The sequence below is a fragment of the Meleagris gallopavo genome, chromosome 1 (genome assembly GCF_905368555.1).
Source record: "Meleagris gallopavo chromosome 1, MGAL_WU_HG_1.1, whole genome shotgun sequence".
Lineage (NCBI taxonomy): Eukaryota > Metazoa > Chordata > Aves > Galliformes > Phasianidae > Meleagris > Meleagris gallopavo.
Window position 1 is genome coordinate 74877905 of NC_139404.1, and position 24573 is coordinate 74902477.

At 40.2% G+C, this 24573-nt stretch overlaps 1 protein-coding gene across 6 annotated transcripts in view; it reads left to right on the forward strand.

Annotated features, from left to right (window-relative positions):
* Window positions 1-232: 232 nt before the first annotated feature.
* The window catches only part of RIMKLB (ribosomal modification protein rimK like family member B), a 42687-nt gene continuing 18346 nt past the window's right edge, over window positions 233-24573 (forward strand). The window contains exons 1-3 of one of the 6 annotated variants that reach the window (XM_085234708.1): window positions 233-730; window positions 1953-2424; window positions 10577-10797. In XM_085234708.1, coding sequence (XP_085090834.1) covers window positions 10623-10797 — 175 coding nt within the window. In that variant the 5' untranslated portion in view covers window positions 233-730; window positions 1953-2424; window positions 10577-10622. Of the gene's footprint in view, window positions 731-1043; window positions 1060-1952; window positions 2425-10576; window positions 10798-10837; window positions 12400-24573 lie in introns of those variants that run through there. The other 5 variants (XM_085234717.1, XM_085234728.1, XM_085234747.1 and 2 more) reach the window with 5 other exon arrangements.

The following is a 24573-nucleotide window of genomic DNA, read 5'->3' on the forward strand; positions in this document are numbered from 1 at the left end:
ACTACCGCCGGAGCCCTTTTTGTCTCGGCCCTGGCCTGGGATGCAACGCTGCGATCGCGCTTAGACCGCATTTCTGGTCCGGGGTAGACATAAGCGTACCGAGGGGGAAGCCGCCTACCGGAGGTGGTCGTCGCCAGGCCGCGGAAGCCGGGGGGCAGTTCGAATCGCCACAGGCGTGTTCGTCGGTGGGGCGGGGCGAAGGCCCCGCCGTGCGGGTGCGGCAACCGCAGTGGCGGCCGTTGCGCCTGTGGGGTGCGCGCGTGGCGATCGGCGGGAGCGCGCGGCCTGCATTCCTGCCTCGCCCGCCTCCTCTGGCGCCCCGCCTCACCCTTCTCTGCGCTCGTCCCGGCCGTTAGCGCCGCCGCCGCTTCAATTTATCCGTTAGTCGGGTGGGAGAGAGTACGGGAGGTGCCGGCGCCCGCTCTTTGGCTGGAGCGGCGACCGCGGGGGCGGAGGTGCGGGGGATAGCCGACCCGCGCCGTCCTCTCTCCCCAGCCGCGGGGAGGAGGGAGGCTGAGGAGGGAGAAGGCGGAGGCTGAGCCCACTCCCCTTTAGGACCGCTCCTCTGAGTGACTGCTGTCCGCGAGGAGGGGGAGGAAGGGACGAGTCTCTCTGCAGCCCTCATCGAGCCGCCGCCTGCCCAGGCCTCTGTTCGGCCCTGCGGGCGGCGCTGAAGCGGGCGTCGGCGGGGCGTGCGGGCCGCGTGAGCCCGAGCTCTGCAGCACACGGGGTGGGTGAGATGTCGGGCTGAGCGGATATGAGCCCGGGGGTGGGGTCCTCTGTGCCTGGGGGGTTGGGATCGTTCCGCCCGCCGCCTCGCGCAGCGCCTGTGGTGATTGTGCATCCTGGGGCGCCGAAGCAGCGCTGCGACCTGCCCGCGTCTTCTAACCGCGCCCGTTGCGGGCAGGCCAGCCGAGGCACCGGCTCGGTGGCTTCACGACAGGGTCTTTCTGTGCGAGGTGGGCGGTTGCACCTCGTGCTTCCCTAGCTGTAAGGCGGCGCGGGTTCCGTACACCGCGCTTTCTGTGGTCGGATCGTGCTCCGCATGTACATGTTGGGGTAGGTCTGCTCGCGTCTTGCCTTCCTCTCCGTGCTTGCACACCCTTCTCTTGCACGCCTTGTGCATGCACACTCGCTGGTGTGTGTAAGCAGCCACTGAGGTGGGGCAAAAATCGCTCCCGTGTGCCCGAATGCGAAAATCTGCGTCTGTTGGGGACAGCTTTTCACGTGATTTAGGTGGGAGTGTGTGTCTGTCGTTAGACTTAAAATGAAATCTTTACAACTAGGTTTCTTCTCTTTTTTTTATTTTTATTTTTTTTTTCTCCTTACATTTAAAGAACTAATTTTATGTTGGTGGTTTGACGGCTTAGGATCTACCAGGATATCCATCTTAAAAGTGTGCAATTGTTATGCTTTAATTCAGTAATTTAAACAGCTTCTAATTTTTTTTTTTTTTTTTTTTTTTTTTGGTGCCTCTGCTTATAAGCAACTCATTCTGTTGGAGAGGGGCTTCTAATGTGTAGGATTATTCTTCTGCCCTGTAATGTACTTTTCTGCAATCTTCATATTTGAATTCTAAATGTTCTTCTGGGGGGTGGTGTTTAAAGAGTCTGACAAATAAGCATGAATGTGTTTCTTAGATTTTAAAACAATTCTTCATGTTTTATGTGTAGATCCAGATTTATCTTTAAGTACACGTTCTTCAGTAAGTGAGCAAACTGCTTAAGTCTGTTCTTTTTTTTTTTTTCTTTTTTCTTTTCTTTCCCTCTTAAAATGGGTGTGTGTGATATTGTATTTGTGGAAATTGAAGTTGCACATTTTGCCTAAGTGGTTAATCAGGTCTTTTGGTTCTGCTTGTTGCCTTGCATCATGCCTTCTCTTCCTTTGAAATTTGTTTACTGTATGTCTTTGTATGTTTATGTCTAATAGGGATCTTTCTCTTTCTTTCCTAGGTGTTGGTGTCTTCAGACTAATTTAAGATATAGTTCTGAGAAAGTTGAGACGCAAGGAATTACATACAGAACTACTGCTCTCCGCCAGTATTCTTTTTCCTCTTTCCTATCCCTCTTCTTCCATAGGGGAGTATAGCTTGGGAATTTAGGCCCCCTCACCCCACAGAAATCTACCTTAGTCCTTAAGGCATCAGCTAGACGTTGCCTGTTATAGTACCAGGAGAACGTTTTTTCTTGCTTGCTGAGGGAGATTTATTTGTATATCTGGAGTGCAGTTGTAGAGAGGCATCCAGGAGGCTTCCTTGCCCTCCCTTTTTGAGTAATAGTGGATTCAGGAAAAGGGGTGCTTACGGAGACACGTGACCTCCTTAAAGGAGCCAAGACTGAAGCAGCACTTGGCATACTGAAGGAAGCACCCGCTTATCTTTTGGCATCTTTTTTTGTCTTCTGCTCGTTCCTCACCCAATTTCGGGTAAGTCTTTTCAGTCCATTCATTGATGCAGTGCATGTCTCCCTTCCCCCACCACAGGCATTAGGAGAAGCATGCACAGACTGAGAGTAGGGTGGGGGAAGGGAGGAGGGCGAACAGGCTTGCATACACAGATCAGGAGGAGCAGAGTGTGGGGTACCACACTGCAGAGGAACCTGGACAGAGATGGAAGAACCTCTCTTTCAGAAAAACAGCTGATGTAGGAGGAAATAAATGTTTTAGTTGAATGGATGTGCACATACAGTGGAGGGGGGTGAAAAATCTGTGAGCCTGTTGTAGACAAAAACAAAAACAAAAAAAAAAAACTAAGATTGAAGTGGAGAGAGAGCTGTTCTTGACCACTGTTGACCAGCTGATGTTGCCTTGTGTAGTATAGAGGGAAGATGGCAGATTATTCCTTGGCGATTAGGACACTAATTTTGTGTGAATGAAGAATGTTACCACTCACTTGCATGCTTGAACATACGTGAGGAAAGGCTGGTGGTGTGGATGCTCACATTTTATAGGCAGTTGTGCCTAGAAAGATTGCTATACTAGCATCTTTAACATTACTCAGTGCAAAGGTAGGGAAGAGCAGGTGAGTGCCACCATAAGGAATGCATTTGTCAGTCACGGGGAGTGGGGGATTGTACTGGAAAAGAGTGAGAGTGATTAATACGTTTCCATATCCCATGACTCTTGCAGTCTACAAATTTTGGCATGGGAGGGGAGATGAATATTGGGCTGTGCTTTCAGGGAGGTGTGTTTGGGATTTACCTGCTTGCAGTGATTTTGAATTCTAGGGTGCATGTTCAGAGGGTGGATGATAATGCATCAAGGCTTGATGAGTTGTACTGCAGCTGCTCAATATATTATGTAAAATGCATTTAAATAAATATGCTAGCTTTTCAGATTTTTTGCTTTTAAAAATTGGTTCTCTCCAAAGATGCTCAAACAGTTATGTGGCATTCTTATGAAAACTAGTCTCTAGTAGGCAAAATAGGAATTTTTCTTGAGGTTGTCCTTAAGCATCACCATGGAGGAGCAGTGCCAGGAATGAATTGATTTACATTGGATTTATTTTTACTAAGCAATTTTAGAAGTGGTTTAAGATGTTAGTTTTCTCTCTATATTCAACCATAAATATTTCCTCCTAAAGTGTTTATTTAGATAATTTTATTCTGGTGTCTCTGTGGGGAACAGAATTAATTGTTCTTTATGCTTGAAAGAGATTTGAACCATTTTTAGACCTGCTATCTCTGTATGCTCTATTCTCCTCACTACAGTGAGATAGACATTTATGACACACGTGCAGCATATGGCCCATTGTACAGTCCTTAGTTAACTAATTAACTGATCTATAAAGCTCACTCCGAAAGTAATGCCTCCTATTTATTTCCATGGAAACTCCAACAGATACAAAGAGCACAATAACATTATTTGATATAGAAAAACCTTAGCTACAAAACACTTTTCCTACACCACAACTAGCTGCATTTTCAACAGTAATGAACAGAAGCTTGCATGTAGCACTCATAAAAATCTGCACCAGTGGAGGTTACCCGCTGTCACAACTGCTGAAGCACACTGCCCATTGCCTCACTGTGCTAGCATCCACTCTTTGGTCTCCGGAAACATTCAGCAAGCAACGAGTGTATGTGTGTGTAATTTTTTCTAGGAAGAATTCAGTGACACACCTTTGCTTCATACATGTTTCCATGTCAGATGTCATTTTGACTGACTGTCCCTCAGTTGCCATCTGTTGCACAGCAACAAAATATAATGGTATATTTGTGGGAAAATTCAACCTCTGCCATACCACCATCTGCCTCTGACACTGTGGGCCAACCTATTAAAATAAGAGACATTACTTTCAGAATAGTCATAGTTGTATCTAACTTCTTCATTGTAATTGTACCTTGAGGTACCACCATTAATGTAACTTAGATGTATCAATTGAATGTTCTTATGCCTTCATCATTTTAAGGTGTAGCCTCCTAAGCAGAATTCTAGAAACTGCTGTAATGGTAGAGAAAATTGGTTTATTGGAAGTATGTGCACAATTTCAATTCCTAGCTTATTCGTGATAAAAAGTAAAGCAAAATTTCCTTTTCCTACTCAAATAATACTGTTCTGTGAAAAACAAAACAAAACAAAAAAAAAACAGGTGTGTGCATTAATGATAAATGTGAGGCTGCACTGTTGTTCATGGTGAGATGAGTGCTTGGAGTTAATTTTTTCCTTTTTCTCTATTTCCCATGGCAGTCATGACTGTCACTTTTTGCTCTTACCTTCTCAACTTCCTTCATATTTTTATTATGATCTAAAATGTAGGGATTAGGTGTGCCTAATGGTATACTAAAACTAAGATTAGGTTTTACCTTTCTAACTGCTGAAACCCGTAATCTGTTAGCTGAACAGTGCTATACTGTAACTGAGTCTCAGACAAAGACTAAAAAAGAGGTGATTCTGGGAGGTGGTGATGATAATAATTGTAACAATAACTTGTTTCCCAGATCACTGTGGGCAATGGGAGAGAGCTACATCAGGTTACGAGTTAAGTAGTTGAGATAGTACTAAATAGCATTGATTTCTAATGCTGCAAAACATTTGTAATTCCCATAGGGAAGAAACAACCAAAGTTTATTAATATAGAAATGTATTGAGTATTTGTGTTTTGAATAGAAAGGACATAGAACAATCTTTTTGTTTAACTAGATACCTTGAACATCACGCATTTATCAGTAATGCATAAATGAATTAGTGTATCCTAACAATTGATTCTTTGTTTCACCTTTGGGGAAAAAAATGTCACCATCAAAAAGAAACTAGCACATTTCTTTCTCCTTTAGCTTGTTGGTGTTGAAGGTAGCACAAAGACTAAATGGACAAGAGAGAACAAATCGCAAATTCCTGGAGACAGGTCTTAAGTATGTCTGTGTGAAGAAGAGACTCCTTCAAGGGAAAAAGAGTGGTTTTCAGTTTTCCAGGTCTGTCTGGACTGCTGATATGATTGGATGAATTCCTTGCTATGTCACTATGATATATTCTGTTATGATGTAAAGTAGTAAAGAAGCACGGTTACTACTTTTGCTACAACAGCTGCAAAAGGTATATTACAAATTCAAGGAATGCAGGAGGAAATACGTTTGCATATGATGGGTAAAAGAAGAAAATGCTGTGAATGCCAAAATGAACTTAGCTTAAGCAATGCAGCAATGCTGCAGCTCGAAGTGGAGGTTCCATCAGTTCTCTTCATAAATTGCTAAGAATTGCACTCTGCATCTCTCTGAAGCAGATGCAGCAGTGACTGCATGGCTAGTCTGAGACACAGTTTGCTTTCTATTGTAGACCTTAGATGCCAGTGTTTTACTTATAATCTATTTTATGCAGTTAAGACTTTTTTTTTTCTTGTTGCTTTTCATTTTCTAAATTTGTTAGTTACTGAAAGATAAAAGCATTTGAATTGTTCATCTTGTAGAAGACATTTAAACATCTGCTCTTCCCTTTATATGTACTATGCTTACTTTGCAATTGATGTTCACATGGATTAGAAAATATTTCATGCACACCCAGCCATTGTATCAGGCTGTGGCTTTTAGATTGAAGTAGGTAGAGTTGATTTTCATGGAAAAAATACTGGAAACCACATCCAGATCAAGAGCATAATGCTCTTGTGCAGCTGACTATAAGGCAAGCTTTCTTACAGACCATTTTCTTAAAAATGTGGGAGGGATTTTTAGGAGGTTTAACCCAGTAGTGTAAATTGAAGATTTTGTGTTCCATGAGACTTCTATGAAATCAAAGTAGAGATTACAAGGACAGGCTGAAATTGGTAGAGACCATTTATAGGAAGACAATGTAAGAGTGATGAGGATATTTATCCTAGTGGAAAAATGGTGTTGGTTAAGAGGATTCTAAAGTTAGGATTACTTGTTTCTGCTTTGACTAGTCTTATAGGTTGCTTTAAAGTGAATTTCTCTTTATATGCAGGCTTAAGGTTGCTTCCTACCTGCCTTATGATGAAATAGGAGACTTAATACATGCATTTATTAAACTTCATAAGATTCAGAAGAAGTGAGATGAAGTGTTAGGAGAGCAGTAAATACAAATCAAGGCATTTTGGATTGGCTTGCTTATTTTAACAGGATAGTTAAGGTACCTGGATAATTCTTCATGATGCTGTAGCTCCTCAAAAAAATACTTGTAGGAAAGACAGGCATATTCTGCTTTTCATTTCATTCCCACCTTTCCTTATCCTCCCACCCTCACTCCTGCCTTTCCTTGAGCTCTCTCGCTCATGGTTTCTCTTTGTCCCTTGCTTCCTCTCTCCCTTGCTTCTGTCTTCCCTCACTCACTCTCTCCTTTTCCCCCACTTGCCCTTGCTTCCTCTGTGTTGTTACTTCCCTCCCTCGTAGTTTGTCTTTCTCTCTCCCTCCCTTGCCCCCTCCTTTCCTCATTTCCTCTTTCCCTTGCCATCTCTCTCTCCCTCCCTCCCTCGTTTTGTCTCTCTTCCTTGCTCCCTCATGTTCCTTTCCCACCTCCCTTGCTCCTGCCATTCCTTTCCCTCACTCCCTCATGTTTTTGTCTCTCTTCCTCCTGCCCTCATGTTTTTTATGCCATTGAGTTTTTTCTCCCTCTCCTTCTTCCCCTCCTTCCCTCTCACTCTACCCTTTTTTCTCCATCCCTCTTTCCATGTTCTCCTTCCTCCCTCCAGCTCTCCTTTTTTTCCTCTCTTGCTTTCACCTGCCCACCCCTTTTTGCTTGCCCACCTGCCTTCTCCTTTTTACCTCTCTCCCTCCCCTCCGCCTTCTCCTTTTTACTTCTCTCCCTCCTGTCCTCCACTCTCATCCACCCTCCCTCCCACCTTCCTTGTTTTCTGCTCTTGTCCAGCCTTCCTCCCTGTTTACCCTGTCCAGCTGTCCTCTCCTTTTTTCTTCCCAATCTCCTTTCTCTCTACCTCCTCTCTTTTTTTCTCTCCCTCCCACTCTCACATTTCCTTTCTCACTCTCCCCTTACCCCCTCTTTTCTCTCTCTCTCCTGTCTGCCCTCCTTGTTTCCCACTCTTGCCTGCCATCACCATATTACTTTCTCACCCACCCTACACATTCCTTAATTTCTACTCTTGCCTGCCCTCCCTCCCCTTTCTCCTTCCCAGTCTCCCTTCCCTTATTCATTTGTTTCCCTCCCTCCATTTTCCTCTCTCCCTCCCTCTCCTTCCATCCCTCTCAGTTTTCCTCTCCCTTTGTTTTCCCCTCCCTCGCTCCCTCTCTGATTTCTCCTCTCCCTCCCTCGCTCCCTTCCTGATTTCCCCTCTCTCCCTCCCTTTTCCTTCCCTCTCTTCCCCCTCTGCCCTCCTTTCCCCTCTCCCTTTTCCCTTCCCTTGCCTCCCTTTGTTTACTTCTGTCTCCCCCCCCCTCCATCTTTCCCTCCCCGCCCCCATTTTTCTCTTTCTCCCGCAGTCTCATCCATCCTCCCCTTTTCTGCCCTCCCTTCCTTCTTTCCCCCACGCCCTTCCTTCATACTTTCTGCTCTTTCCTCCTCACCCTCTCTCCCCCTCAGTTTTACCCGTCCTTCCATCACCCTCTCCCATTTTCCCTCTCTCTCCCGGTCTCCAATTCCCCCACCCACCTCCTTGCTTTTGACCTTCTCTCATTCTTTTTTTTTTTTTTTTCTTTAAAACCCTTCTGCGTGTTTTTTTCTTGTTTGTTTGTTTTTGTTTTTTTTTTTTTTAAAGATAGCATTGAAATGGTAGTCAGAGAGAGGTGATGGTGGTGTCTTTGTAGATTTAAGGACATAGAGATGTGGCCACTTAGAAGAGAGACTTAAGAAAAATGAGAGGAAATCTGTGTTGGTAAAGAAATCAAGGCTTAATAACAAGTGAAAATGGGGAGGACATTGTGGGTGAGAAAATACTTAGCAATTTTAGTGTCAGTACCAAGAGGAAAAAGAGAAAGGGGAAAAAACATACCAACCAATAGACTTGATGATCTGTTATTGCTTCTGTTTTTTTTTTTTTTTTTTAAGTAATCAGAAAGTCTATCTAGCGTGTTTTTTATGTTCTCTGTGTCCTGTAGAGATTTTTTTCATGATGAGTTATGCAGTCCTGCTAGATACTGCTGCTTTTCAAAAGAGAGATAGTAGGTTGTGCTGTTTTGTCTTGCCAGTTGTTGATGCAAAAATGAAATAAGGGTAGAAATCTTCTGAACTGTGTAGTAATGGTGCAGTTTTTGAAAAATATACCTTGTCCGAATTCTTACCTAACTATGTAGTAGTGACAGAAAGTTTTCTGTGAACTACCATACTGAGAAAGCCAAAAGTGAGGCAGGATCTGTCAGTTGTCTCCTGCTGCTAGCCCAAGCCTCATCTTGCCTTTTTCACTTTCAGCTGCTTTGAAGGAAAAAAAAAAAACGAACAACTGTGATACAAAAGATATGCTTTACAGTCTACTCCCCGTTGTGCTCTTTTCCTTGGGAGTACCAAATACTCCTTATCTTTCTGTCATTTTAGCATCTTGCTTGCTCTCAAGGGCTGGTCTGCATCTGTGATTGCTTTTGTCTAGCTTCTGCTTTCTTTCAGTCTATTAGAAGGAAGAGCTTTTTTTTTCCTTGGCTTTATTTTTGTTTCTAATTCAGCAAAGCTGTGGAAAACTAGTTGTGGAGTATTCAGAGATTGCTTTTTGCCATTGTGATTCTTGGTACTAGGAATAAAAGTACCACTTAAAACTTTTTTTTTTTTTTCTTCGTTGTTGTTTAAGAAAAAGGTTTGCTAGTAGAGAAAAATAATGTATTTTTTAATTTAAAAACGAATCAGTTTGTTCTTGCGACTGTAAAATGACCCTTTTGCCTCAATACCTGCTGCAGAAACTTCATGTGTGAACAACAGAAAAATACCTAGTGGAAATTCTTTGAAATATTAAGTGAAGGTAGTTGTATACCTGAGGTCTTGTCTGTGCTTTTATCTTCTAATACCATGTCCTGTCATTAGGACTACCAGGAAACTGCCTGTTTTGGTCTCACAATTAAATTCTTTAAAAATCAAGTAAATTGTATTGGTGAAAAAAGTGTTTTTTCTCTCTTCATTTAACAGGAAGATTTAAAATATGTGGCAGAAAACAGCTCTGGTTTTCTCCGGAATTCTTTTTCTCTATGCCATGCTACTTCCTGGTTGTTGTTTTGTTGTTTGTTTGTTTCCTTGCTTAATGCAAACATCTGTGTTTTTTGTTTTTTTTTGGGGGGGGGGAGGGGGTCCATTAATATACCTTTAGTTGTTTTACAGCTCTTAAAATATTTTCAAATATAGTAAAAAAAAAAAAAAAAAGCAACCCAAGTCCTCTATTCAAATCAAGGGAAACACTACCTTGCTTTTTATCACTTCTAACATCATTGAAGTTCTCTAATTTGAAGCATACTTTGTATATTTGTAAGTGCTGTTTATTTGTAAAGGTTCCCTTTTGCAGATACAATCTTTAATTTTGCTTTTAGGTACGTGTTAGTGTTTAATATTCTTATAATTATATTGCTGCTCCTTGTTCCATTGGCTCTCCACTAATGTTCTGGCTAATATCAAATGTATTTCTCAGTAGATGTGAAATATTTGTAAGAGTGAATCAGTCTTGAAATAATACTGTGAAAGTTTCTGTTTCAATGCATTTTTGTCTGGGATATTTTCCTATTATAAAGATTTGGTGTAATCTGTCTTCTGTATACTGTAAAAGGATATATCAATTCTGTCACAGGTGTTTTAATGGTACTTAGGGAAGTAGCTGAGCTATTTATAGTTGTAAGGAATTACCCTAAAAGATGGAATTCTTGCCTTCAAAGATAGCCATTCAAAATGTTTTCATGCCTCTTGGTACTGTCAGGAAAGAAGAATGGTACTGCTGCTACCAGTAATTGTCAAAATGTGTATTTACTGTGGATGAAACTAGGGTAGGAGCTGAGACTAGCATTTAGTAAGTAGCACTGAATGTAAATGGATTTATTTCTGTTGTTACTTCAATTACAGATTAGGCATAGACATTACTTTCCCACTTGGAGGTTGTGAGTCTTTTCAAAAGGACTGACTTGTACAAACGTGGTAGAACTCAGGACAGTGGGGAACATGAGTAGGAGCCTGTGCACTCTAACAGAGTCTCATCTTCTCCACCATCTAGAAGTTCCATTGAAAAGAAACCTTGAAGGTTGCAAGAAAAGTCCAAGATGTGCAGTTCAGTTGCTCCCAGATTGTGGTTCTTAACAGACCGTCGCATCAGAGAAGATTATCCTCAGCAGGAGATACTGAGAGCGTTGAAGGCCAAGTGCTGTGAAGAAGAGCTGGATTTCCGGGCCTTGCTGATGGATGAAGTGGTGCTGACAGTCGAGGATGGAAACCTTGGTGAGGATAAGCTAAGGCTGGGAATGTGCTGAAAGAGTGCTTACAAAAAGATTGTAATATGGAACATACACTTTTTGATAATGAATTCTGTGTGTGCCAGACTACCTATATATCATCTAAATAATGCAGATGCACAAGATACCATATTCTTTATCATTAATTGTGATAGTCAAAAATATTAACTTTGTCTATTTGCTTTAAAAGTGCATTTGCCTTCCCTTTGTAGAACAGAGAAAAGGTTTGCTTTAGCTTATTCATTCCTGGATAAGGAGTATAAAATTTTCAAATTAAGACAAAATTACTGAGTTTTATTTTTGTGTGGGTACTTTTAATTTTATGGATCATATTTTAAGAGTTTTAGGTAACTTTTTTCTTTGGTTTATGTTGTGGCTCCAAGTTACCAATCACATTTGAAATTAAAGGGATTTTCAGTGGACAGTACAAATTGTTAGGGAACTAGAAGTAGTAATGTGACATAACCAAGCATGCTACTTTGCGGGTGTGCATTTAGAAAAGGACACTGAAATATACAGTATATGCCTCAGAATAATTTGAACCATTATTTCAACTTACAGTTTTAAGCTAAATTATAACACATCTATTTTACTATTAGCTTGTTTCTTCTGAGGTAGTTAAAAATGAAAGCAAAACATCAAGGTGTGTTAAAAGTGTTAAGTAATCTGATTTTTTTTTTTTTAGATTATGAGTTTGTTATTGGTAGAAAATTAATGCCATTGTCAAACTGTGTAATGCTGTATTTTTACAGCTTTTTAGTTTGGATTTCCAATAGAAAGCAGAATGCGATGTTCTTGCATCCATACCTCTTCCATTCTTCTTCATTGTATATCACTCAAGGGAGAGAGGAAAGAGTTACATTCCTACAGGTTGTGTTAGGATTATTCTGTGTAAGAAGAAAATATGCAGCTACTTAGCTGTGAAGAAGAGGTTGCCACATTACTGTATGCCTTGTTCCTTGTTGAGGCATTTTTATAGGAGGGAAATCTTAAATTGGCTTTGGGGAAGAACTTTGGTCAGCATTTGTACTGTAACATGAATTAGTCAAGCATAAAACAGAAATGCTTGAGGAAATGGGATTTTTAATTCTTCCATTACTAAACATTCATTTTGTTACTTTGAATATTGTTATTTTTGTTAATTTATCTATTATTCTGAAATGTCTGTGATTTTAATTGGAGACTTGAAATTCTGCAGGATGGCTTCAAATCAGAGAAAATTCTTGTCAGAAAGTCTGAACATATTTTTGCCTAGAGTATGCTGTTGAATGGACAGTATGTTCTGTTAAGGCAGTCATCCAGAAATGTGGCTGCAGTCTTTTAAAACTCATGATAGATCCTTCAGCTTTTCAGTATTGTTTTTTATTTCCTGTCCTTTGCCTGTATTGGGAGAATTAAATATGTCAAGCATGAACTGTGGGCCTTTCTGCTCTCTTCCATGTAATGTTGCAAGAAGAAAAGATAAAGTATGCAAGCTGGAGTTGCTGAGAAACATATAGTACAAGAATGGGAAAAATTAAAGAAATGACTTGAAAGAGAATGCAGAAAGAGGAAATTATTTTCATTCAAAGTGTTCATTCAAAACTGTGTAAGTAACTAACTTTTTTCAAAAGGAGTGAGATAAAAATGCAGAAAAACTGTGGATAGAAATTTCCTTATGTTTGATCTGGACTGGCTTATTGTGGAGTTGTTTTGTTTTTTTTTCTTCCTGCTTGAGAGAGATGAAAAATTTTGCCCCTTAATTTTCCAGTTTCCTATTTCCCAGTGTTTGTCCACAATTATAGATACAGATTTCTGCTTGAGAACACATGCAGATGTTTTGTTTCATCTTCTTCATTAATAAACTGGTCTGTTGGCCTAGAATAAAAGGTGTTTTATAACAAAGTTGAGGAGATAATGCATTCTGCACCCTTTTTTGTACTCTTCTTGTTATCTTTTGTTATGAGGGATCCAGATTGCGTGAAATTTTGTGTAACACGAGCATCCTCATGAGGAGCCTGTATCTTCAGTGAACAATACCTGCTTTTGCTCCAAGTTTTCTTGTTATTTATGTTAAAAGTTTGGCAGTAGAGGGCTTGGACTTAGAGGATAATAAATACATGCAGAAGAAGTCCTCTCTACTGTGCCCTTGTGAGGCCCCATCTGGAGTATTGCATCAAGGTCTGAGACCCCCAGTGCAGGAAAGATGTGGAACTGTTGGAGAGGGTCCAAAGGAGGGACATGAAGATGATCAGAGGGCTGGAGCATCTCCCCTATGAAGACGGGCTGAGGGAGCTGGGTTTTTTCAGCCACGAGAAGAGAAAGCTGCGAGGGGACGCCATTGCCCTTTCCAGTATTTAAAAGGGGATTATAAACAGGTGGGAAATCAGCTTTTTACTGAATGGTTTTAAGCTTAAGGAGGGAAAGTTTAGATTGGATGTTAGGGGGAAGTTCTTTACTGAGAAAGTGGTGAGGTGCTGGAAAAGGTTGCCCAGAGAGGTTGTGGACGCTCTGTTCCTGGAGGTGCTCAAGACCATATTGGATGGGGCCTTGGGCAACCTGCTCTAGTACCAGATCTGCAGGTTGGTGGCCCTGCCTTTGTTAGGAGGGTTGGAACTTGATGATCCTTGGGGTCCTTTCCAACCCAAGTCATTCTATGTTTCTGTGAATCTATGAAGTAATAGATTTTTACATACTCAGATCTGTGATTTGGACCTTTAGAATCTAGACAATTTCGTAATTGTTAAATGAAAATTAACTTTTCCGAGACAAGTTGAAAAAGAAAGTTTGCTATTTAAAACTTCAACATGTCGTATTTTTGTATGAAATATCACCAGTGATATTTTTGCGTAGTCTTGCTGATTGTTGGAATAATGGATGAAGAGACCAAAAATTCAGCATAGTGCTTTAATAAGTTTGAAATCATTTGCTTCATAGAGGGATTGTGGTAAATACATTTCTTGACTTATGAAGTGTTAGTAGAACAGTGGGACACGTGCTGAGACTAAAGTCTGGTACTTGTATTAATTAGGTAGCATATGCCTTGGCAGTAGAGTTTGTTGATTTAAATATCACTGGAGCCCAGAGACAAAAGTCTGTGAAACTTCAGCAACTCTGTGACTCTTCCAGAATCTGCATATGTCAGAAAATGGTAAGATTTACCATGTATCCAATCCATTAAGTAATCATAGCAGTAGCAACTCAGTCACTGCCTTACTGTGTTGTGTGGCTGGATACCCAGGCAGGTCAGCAGTGCAGGTCTAGCATGCTCCACTGGTTCTTTCTGCAGATAAAAGCTGGAATTTCCCAGCATCTCTAGCACCTCCCTGTTCAACTTCTACTGGATACATGATGAACCTTTAAAACCAGGGTCCTTCTGAGTCTTCTGGAGATCTTTATGCAGCTTCAGATCTGCATGTTAGGCACCTCAGTACTGCAGGAATCCAGAAATGATTGTAAATGCAAGTTAAGAAGTGTAGAATTAGTTTCTCCTTTGTGTTCAGGAGGAAACACTTAACTGTTACCAAAACGGTAGTGTAAATGAGCTTAAGTTAAATAAGACAAAAGCCATAGACATTTTCAAAAGCCATCTTAGTAAGTGCTTCTTCTTGCCAGTTTACTCAAGCTGTGCAGTCTTACTTTCTTTCCATATCTGTAAGGCAAGAACTCAGCAGAAAATTCCAGCTGCATAAAACAATGAATGTTTTTATTTGGTGGGCTGAACCTGCTGAAATGGTTACCGACTCGAATACACAGCACTGTTGCGCAGGAAGGGGGCAAAAGTAGATGAATGGGCAGAAAAGGAGGGTGGTATTGCAGCTGATTTGATTTAGACTGGCTCAGAATATAATACATAGCCTGAGTCTCCTAAGAACTAAATTCTAAGCTTGTGTAATAATTGTACTGTTGAATGGAGCAGTTTCTTTCAGCCTTGGTGGTGCTGCTTGTCTTTGGGCTTCCTTTTATGCCTTATGTAAATTTGTCTAACACAAAAAAAGGTTGACCTAATACTCTACTCTTTTTTAGGATCTGGCATTTGTGGAAGTTGAATGGACTAGTGCAGTCAAACACTATCAACTCTGCTCAACTGATTAACAAGTTTCTGCTGGAATGGCTTTGTGCATTTTGTAGTAATGGAATTGCTACCTCTAATGTTCAGAGCAGAGAACGAGTCTCTTCTTTTAGGCAATGACTCATATTTAGGTGAATATAATTAAACATTCAAAGCATGCTTTAAAACACAAATTCTCTTATGGGCAGGATATTTGATGGTATCAATTTAATTTTGTTTTGTTTTTGGTGTGTTCCTTTGAAGCATTTGCTGTTTACTGCTGCAAGGAAAACACTAGGTTATTAAATTAGATTGCTTGTAGTCTAGTCTAGTTTAGCAGTTTCTGTATTAATTTGAAATAAGTAGTAGGCAACTTATCAAATTTAGTGTGACATCTTCAGACGCACATCTTAAGTCCTGTAAAAATGTGTAATTTTAAAATTTATATTTGTTTGCTAGCATAGTAGTATCCACAGGCTTGGGGAATTCAGATCTAGAAGGGCCAAAGCTTGTGAACAGTAGTGTGTGGTGAATGTGTTAAATCCAGCTGGCAACCAGTCACAAATGGTGTTCACCAGGGGCCAATATTTGGGCCTTCCTGTTTTATACTCTTATTGATGTACTCTTATTGACCTGTACCCTCAGTAATTTTGCAGATGACAATAAACTGGGAGGAAGAGTTGATCTGCCTGGGAGTAGGAAGGTCATCTGGAGGGATGTGGACACTCTGGATCACTGGGCTGAGGTGATGATATCAAAAATAGTGTTGCTAGTGGGAGCAGGGAAGTGATCATCCCCCTGTGCTCAGCTCTGAGGAGGCTGCATCTTGAGTACTACATTCAGTTTGGGGCCTGTCACTTCAAGAAAGACACCAAGGCCATGGTGTGTGTCCAGAGAAGCGCAACAAAACTGGTTAGGGGTCTGGAGAGCAAGTCTTACGAGGAGTGGCTGAGAGAACTGGGATTGTTCAGTCTGGAGAAGAAGAGGCTCAGGGGGAGACCTTATCGCTCTCCGTAACTACCTGAATGGAGGTTGTGGTGAGGTGGCCTCAATGGATGAAGATGATCGGCCTCTTCTCCTGCATAACTAGCGGTAGGACTAGAGGGAATGGGCTCCGGTTGCGCCAGGAGAGGTTCAGGTTGCATATTAGGAAAAATTTATTCTCCAAAAGAGTGGTAAAGCACTGGAATACCAGTGTCCAGGGAGATGGTGGAGTCCCCATCCCTGGAGATGCTCAAGAAATGTTTAGATGTACTGAGGGACGTAGTTTAGTGGGAAATACTTGTCATAGGTGGATGTTTGAATCAGATGATCTTGGAGGTCTCTTGCAACCTTGGTGATTCTATGATTCTATGAGTGAATTGGAGTGGAGGAAACCTATAGAGAATAAGCATGGATGTTACTGGGAAAGAGACAAAATTGATTCAGTGGTTGTCTACTCTTCCTGAGTAGAATGCTCTTTCTCTTGTCACTCATGGGACTTGGCTGAAATGTTCTCCACAGACATACCTTATCTGAAGAGAAGCAAATTTTTAAGAACTGATGTTTGATGAAGGACTGCCTAAGTAACATTTTTCCTTCATAAAAATGTATAAAACATCTTCACTAAAATTCTTTGCTACCTGAATATAGCTAAACTAGTAAGACAACTGAAATAACAACAGTTCCTTTGTTGTAGTTGTTTAGAATCACCATGTTTCTTTGATATTGTGCTGTGAAGGAAAATAGTTGAAAGGAAAGTTGCTTCTGTGAGCTTCTAACTAGGAAAGATACTGGGCTTAGTTGAAGAGTCCTACACCATAAAACAAAGTGTGAACTTTTCTCAATAACTTTGTGACGTTTCTTTGGGGAATATAAAAGCAAGTGATCAAGATACGTGCTTAAACAATATTTAGAAGGCACATTATTTTAACCATGTAAAAGTTACTGTTGTGGTTATTCAGGTATTTGGATTTCCTATGTGGACCTGAAATCTGCAACATTAGTCAACCATGTAGCTAAAGTATTTAATATTGCATAATCTGTTTTTCATTTAATGCCATCTATCTTTCATTTCTAATTTGGTCTAAACTAGTAACAAACAACTGTAGTTTTTGATTTTTTTTTTTCCCATGCTGGATTAAATAGCATTGGAAAAACAAGCATGGAGAAATAAGGATATTTGAAAGATTTCTGCAAAGTATATACGTAATAGAAGGCTGAGAAAAGAAGGGAAAAGTTAATAAGTACCTGAGTTTTCGGTGTAACAGTGAGAGTAGCATTCAGTCAGCTAGACTAATGATAATGGCATTCATATCTACAAAATAGTTCTTATATTAAGGTATCGAGAGTCTTAATATTTATGAATCATCTTTAAGTCACTTTGAAGTTGTCTTCTATCACACAGTAGGGAACATAATCACCTCTTCTTCCTTCTGTCTGTTTCAGCAGTCCCTTGGCACTTGGTAGTCCAGAAGTGCACCTTACTGTAGGAGCGTTTCCTGCACTGTGCAGCAAATTGCTCTGGGAGTGATGCAGCAGAGGCAAGTGGCCTTGGTAAGGTGCCTTGTTGAGCACTGCAGAGTTGGCCTGTTTCCTGCTACGAACAACAGCAACCATTACTTCCGCTGCAGACTTGAAAAATTGGTTTGTAACCAGAGGAGGGCCACAAAAATGTCCAAGGAATGAAACATCTCTCCTGTGAGGACAGGCTGAGAGAACCGGGGCTGTTCAGCCTGGAAAAGAGAAGGCTCTGAGGTGACCTGATAACAGCCTTTGAGTACCTAAAGGAGAGCTATAAGAAAAGAGGGAAACAGACTCTTTATCACAATCTGTTGTGACAGGACAAAGAAAAATGGTTTCAAACTAAAACAAGAGAATTAGTTTGGATGTAAGGAAAGTTCTTCATGAGAAGGGTATTGATACACTGGAACAGGTTGCTCAGAGGTGTGGTGGATGCCCTGTCCTTGGAGGCATTCAAGATCAAGCTGGACAGGACTCTGAGCAACCTGATCTAGCTGTAGATGATCTTGTTTGTTGTAGGGAAGTTGGCCTAGATGACCCTTAAGGGTCCCTTCCAACTCAAATGATTCTAAGTTTCTATCATTATTCCATTACAAGAGTAATTTTTCTTTTTTTTTTTGTCTTTTTTTTTCTTTTTTAGTTCTTTCAATAGAATAGATTTCAGTGCTCTCAAGTATTTCACGTTTTATGAAGTGCCATGCAGTCTATATTTCATTGTAAAGAGCATCCTCGGCTAAGTGCATGTGTTTGTGGTTTTTGTATATTTTTATATATATATATAAATTTTGTATGTGTATATATATATACACACACATACACACACACACACATACACACACACACACATACACACACACACACATACACACACACACACATACACACACACACACATACACACACACACACACACACACACACACACACACACACATACACACACACACACATACACACACACATATATATATATACACATATATATAAAAGCATGCGCAGGCTGGCATGCTCAGCTGCCACACCACAAAATGAAGAGCATCTTGATCTGCTCATTCATGTGAATCAAAATATTATGACCAGAGAACTTGTACAGAGCTGAACATGAGCTTCAGTGCATTGGAAACAGTGGTGGCAACATTGGAATATTGCAGTTTGTGCCAAGTGGGTCCCCCAGATGCTCATGTAGGAAAAGAAAAAAACACCATATGCAAGTTTGTCAGGACCTATTGAACCAATAGGCTAAAGGTGACTGTTTTCTAGATCACACCATTACTGGTGATGAGATGTCTGGCCACCACTATGAGCTGGAATCAAAATTGCAGCCCATGGAGTGGTGACATGTGAATTCCTCATTGAACAAAGAAGTTCAAGATGTACTATGATGTGCTCTGTCTTTTGGGATGAGAAAGAGGTGATCTTTCCAGACTTCCTGGAACCTGGACAGACTGTCAACTGTGACCTCGACATCACGGTGCTGACTAAGCTGAAGACTCCAACTTCCAAAGTCGGTCCAGAGAAGAAAACATGAGAGCTCCAGCGCCCATACAAATTTGAAGACTGTAGACACATTGTGAATCTTGGCTGGACTGCGCTACATAGTCCAGATTTAGTGCCTTCTGACTTCCACCTGTTTGGGCTGATGAAGGATGGACTGCATCACCAACATTTTAATAACAGTGATGCCACTGTGGCAGCTGTGAAACAGTGGGTCACCTCCACTAGTACATATTTTTGAGTGTTGCACGCAGGCTCTTGTTCACGGCTGAGGAAAATGCATAGATACTGGTAGTGACTATGTTGAAAAACAGTATTTTGAAGCTGAGAATTTGATCTATGAGATAGTGTTATTCTGCTGTTTACATCTGCTGTGGTTCCTTGGAAATAAACAGGAGACATTACTTCGAGAGTGATGTGTGTGTTCATGTGTGCATTACTTTGGGACACCTGTATTGGACAGTCTGTTCCTGGATGAGGAACAGATAAGACAAATCCGCAGGATGAACTACTTCTTATTTCTATGGCAAGTCAGGAAGCCATGCTTTGAGTGGAACTGTTTTTTTTTTTTTTTTTTTTTTTTAATATAAAGCAGAAAGAGATCACTAGTGTAACTAAGGCTGACAAGTTAGATGCAGTCACTTTTTATGGTCTTGAACTTTATTTTTCCAGAAATTCCAGGATTTCCTGCACCAAACGTGTGTCTTTCAGATCACTTATAGGAAGTACAGCCATCCAAATCAGATTGTGCTATGCTTAATGTTGCTGAGGAGTTCATTTCATTCCTATACCATGCCTTTTCCTTCTCAGCAAAGAAAGTTTTTGTTAATAGCAGAAGACTCCATATCATGTTCTCCTGCTTGTGTTGCTGAGTGTTGTTTCCCTGACACAGATGTTATTTGTAGATATAATCTATACTGGGATTAAAATTTTAAATATCATTTGTATGGATTGTCTATTGTTGTGTCTGCTTATTCCTAGTGAGACAGAGGTAGTTATAGCTTAAAAATTCATTAAAAAGTTGAAGTAGCTCTTTCTCCACAAAACCAGACTCAAACTCAACTCAGGACCTAAAAGACTAATATTTGTGCCAGTGACAGCGTCTTGTATTTATTTGCATGTTTCTTTGGAGAATATTGTTGGATGGCTGTTTATGCCAGGAAGAAGGAATAATGGTGAGATTACATGCTTTTTTTTTTTTTTTTTCCTAATCCTTTATAGCTTAACAATAAAAGTTTCACTTTTTTTCTCTTCCCTTTTGAATTCCAGGCAGAGTTTACCTGTACCTATGACTGAATTTCTTAAATTCCTTTCTAAATTTCACTGTGGTTGGGAAATCGGGCTATGTGTTTTATCCCCTAATGTCATGCCTGTAAAGGGAGGCACTTTCAGTTTGGAGAACTTCATAGATAGATAGGATTGGAAGAAAGGACATTTCCTATTGTACCTACAGTTGAACTGTGGGTGAGTGCATTGTGAATTGTATGCCTTATTCTTTCAGCCACCTAAAAGCCCAGGCCAATCATGGGAGAATGCCGCAGAATATCATAGAATAATACAGATTTTAACTGAAAAATTTGTTCCAACCTGTTGCACAAACAAAGATCAATTTGAAAGTTAAATCCAGCTTTGACATTTGATTAGACTCTTCAGGGATATCCAGACAGCTTTTGAAAATCTCCAGAAATGAAGTCACCATAGGCTCTCTGGTAGTCTGCTCCAATCTTTGACCATCCTCACAGAAGAAAGAAGTGGTGTAGTATGTATGTAGCCACAAGTGTGTTTGCAGGTTGCATCTGTTCTGTAATGCAGAGCAAAGCTGTGTGTACGTGATATGCTTCTTTGTGCGGAGTACGCACCTTCCTCCTCACTTTCACATCCTTTCTTTCTGCAAGAGTGTTTATCCATTCACTTTAGCACTCCAGATGTGCAAAGTATTCAATCATATTTCTGTGCTTCCCAGTGAGATTGTACTTTTTCCTCTGCATGTGGTCTTCCTCCATTTTTTGCCCACACTGAACAAATGCATGAACCAGTGCCTAAGATGATCTTCTGCTTGCATTGCTTTTACAGGGAAAGTGTGCTCCTGGGTATCATGCTCTTGGGTATACTTTTTCACAGCTCTGTGACCGGTTTTCTTTAAACTGGTCACTGTTGCACTGTGACGCTGGTTTAAGTCCCTCCTCATTATCGTCATAGAATCTGTTGGCAAAGATAGTCTAGCTCTGCTTTGTCAGATTTTCTCTCTTCAGCAGTCTCCATTCTTCAGAAAGGATCTTGGGATGATAAATGCCATAGCATTTTGTATGGCAGCAGTTGTGAAACCAGGTGGGTTTGCTCAAGAGGATGTTTCTCCTGCTCAAGCCTTTCCCCTTGTGGACAAGGTGAAAGAGTACAGTACCTGTGTTCTCGTATATCTCACCCAGCATATAGTTATACTATATATCTAATGTGTTATCTATGTGTTTCAGTGCTTTTGCTTGTTTGTTGTGCTTGAATGAGGCTGGCATCTGGGCCTTAGTAGCAATTTTGCTGCCAATTTTTTCTTACGCTGTGGGAGTCATCAGGAATTGTACTGTTAATTTAGGACAGGAGAACAAGGAAACAATTGGAAAGAGAAATCTGTCTGCTAAACTTCTTTTTACAAAGAGGGGAATGGAAGGAGGGATAATGATCACGGAGCTATAAATGCAGCTAGAACAAAAAACCATGCTGCAGACAATTCTACAGTCTCAGAATGGCAGTATGGTAACATTTTAAGCTGTTCAGATGATTGCTGTTGTTTCTATGATCCAAGCTTGTTTGTTGCATTGATGTTTGTATCAATCACTTCCTATAGTGAGCTCATTATGCAGTACCTGTAGAAATCAAATTGAATGAAGGAACAGAATAGTTTTGTTGCTGATATAGGATATTTGCCTGCTCACCAGTGGGTGCAGCGAGTGCTAGTGAATGATTTGCATGGATTACATAGGACTGGAGAATCGTACTTGCTACAGCAGCAGTTTAGAGTGACTTCTCTGTCTTTCAACTACAGTATTACCGGACTGTCCAGCAGCCTTTTCTCATGGTGATTTCTAAAAAGGTGTTCATTTCTCCTCTATTTTTGCTTGAGCCCAAGGCGTGTAATGCACAATCAACTATTTAACTTTTCAGAATTTTTGATCTTTTTAAATAATTAGAGGCAGAGTTTAGAAGTGAATGTAAATGACAGTTCTATTTCTGAGAATGAATTAAAGGTGGTATTTGGAGTTGAGATTTTTCTGATTGTGTTCCTGTAAAGCAGAGGAAAATTGTAATCAAATATTTAAAAGTGTTTCTTAGAGGGATCTGTGCGATATTGACTTGAGCCTTGTAATACTAAATACTTGTAAAAAGCTTTGGTTTCTTGTCACTTTTTTGTGGTCAGATCAACAGCTCTTCAGTCCTCTTTGTCTCTTTAAGTTAGGTAGATGCTAATTTCCAAGCAAGACAAAGACCTTTTGAGCTTGTAGTTCAAAGAAAAAATAGGTAAAGGCATTTATGAATTTATAGGGATTGATAGACTTAGCACTACATTTACAGTCCAAAGATTACTAAGATTACTAAGATCTCTTAAATGTGTTGATTTCAAAGGTCAAAATAAGCTGACAGTTAGGGATATCCCTTCTGTTGCCTTTCAGTTCAATACTACCATTGCCTGCTTTTCTTTACTTGTCTGGTTTGGTTGGAAGGACTGTTTATCTGTGTAACACTGAGGAACACTTTCAGGTAGTTACAGATTGTATGGATGTCTTAATTAGGAAGCATACTAAGCAGATGTCTTAATTAGTTAACACATTCTTGGTACTAAGTGGAAGCTTCTTCATCCACAACATGTGAGAAACCAAGGCATGATCTGGTGGGTAGCAACTCTGTCCATGGCAGAAGGGTTGAAATTTAATGACTGAAGTCCCTTCCAATACCAACTATTCTATGATTGTATTTTCATTACAGTACTGTCACAAACTTTGTGTGCAGTTACTGCAGTGTCATTTTAACCCTGTGATCCTGGGAAGAGGAAAGAACCCCAGTAAGCTTGTAGAGGTCTTAGGAAAATTGAGTTCTTCCAACTCCAGTTTTGCTTTCTCTGTATTTTTTTATTAAAAAAAAAAAAAGTCTGTCAAAACTAGGAAATTTTGGGTTATATCTTTGTGTTTACGACAATTCCATTTATTTATTTAGTATTTATTTACTTATATATTTATTTATATATTTATGTTGTACTTCTCTTATGAAGAGACCCCAAACTGTCATATAGCATATGTAAATTAAATATTTCTCTGCCATACACACAAAAACCCTAAACATTAAGATACAAAATATCAGCAGAGATGAGAGCTGATGTTATCACTGCAAGCTTTGAAAGTCAATTTTAACCCAGCCTTTGAGGAAAGTATCATTATTCAGTTACTGCTCTTAAGATGATCACGTTTGTCTCCGAAACAAATGACTCATAAAGCTAATGTGATTTTGTTTAGATGGTTCCGTCTTTAAATGGACCTGACTGGAATTACAGGTCAAAAGAATATTCTTAGGGAACTTTCGTGTTCCCCAAAATTCAGTCTCAAAAAACACATTTAGGAACACTTGGAAAGATAGATAGTTGAATATTATTTATTAAAAATTTCTGACAGTGTAAGAACTTCTAGATGTCTTACTTGATGTGGGAGACAGATATGAAGGATACATGTCTCTGTTAGAAATGGAAGACTCCTTTGGGATGCTTCTCCACTGAGTGATTTGTTTTTAATAATAAAAGGTTGAATTGCTGAGATAAAAGAGGATGGTTTTTGGTAGCAGAGAGAGATGAGATGCTTAAATTTTGGGTATTACAGGGAAAATCTTAGATTCATCTCAGGTGCAAGGAGATGTATGTGCCATGATGGCTTGCTTGAATTTTTCCTCTGGATTTTATATGTCTGGTTTTGGAAAGACCTTTGTGATTACCAATTTTTGAGGGTGTGTGCTCTTAATTCTTCATCTGCTATTTATTTCTAAGGCTCTTGATGTTGATGAGTTCTAGATAGATGATAAAAAAAAAAAAGATAGATATCTGCCACAGGATTTCTGTCAGTTGAGAGTGCTTCGTACTTTTAAAGCCTTAAGAGCATACTTGACCTAAGAAATGTACTGAGATGTCTTAGTGGAGAACATTGTGTGAAAATCTTGACAAGAGATACAAGAATACTTATCTATAGTGATATAGAAACTAAGAGATCATGTCTGTTTTATAAGCAAAATGCTCTTTTTGCTTCTGAGATATGGTGTATGCTGAGCAGCGGTTTTAGGCAGCAGTTCTATTAGGCAGGCTTACTAAACTCATAGCTCCAGGCATCTGAAACATTGGGAGATTGCCGTTGCTCTATTTCTCACCCCTGTTCCCAGTTATGCCATTATTTCTCAGTTGTGCAGGCACTTCTGCTTACCTTCTAATCACATGTTAGTGTAGCTCAGTAAGTTTCCCTCTCACCAAGTCATTTTTCTGTCATTCAGGCTTTTTTGAGGTGGCCTATGGTGCAGCCATTTGAGTACCAAAGATGCCTGTGAGTGCAAGCAGTAAGGAGATATGTGAAGGAATACCTTATGTTCACGACAGGGAGGCTGTTATTTTTAGCCCTTTCAAGAAACTATGTCTTAGAGCTCACATTTATAACGACAGTTCAGATGCTGCTATCAAGAGGGAGAACATGCTTCTCTTGTTTTGTTAGCTGTATG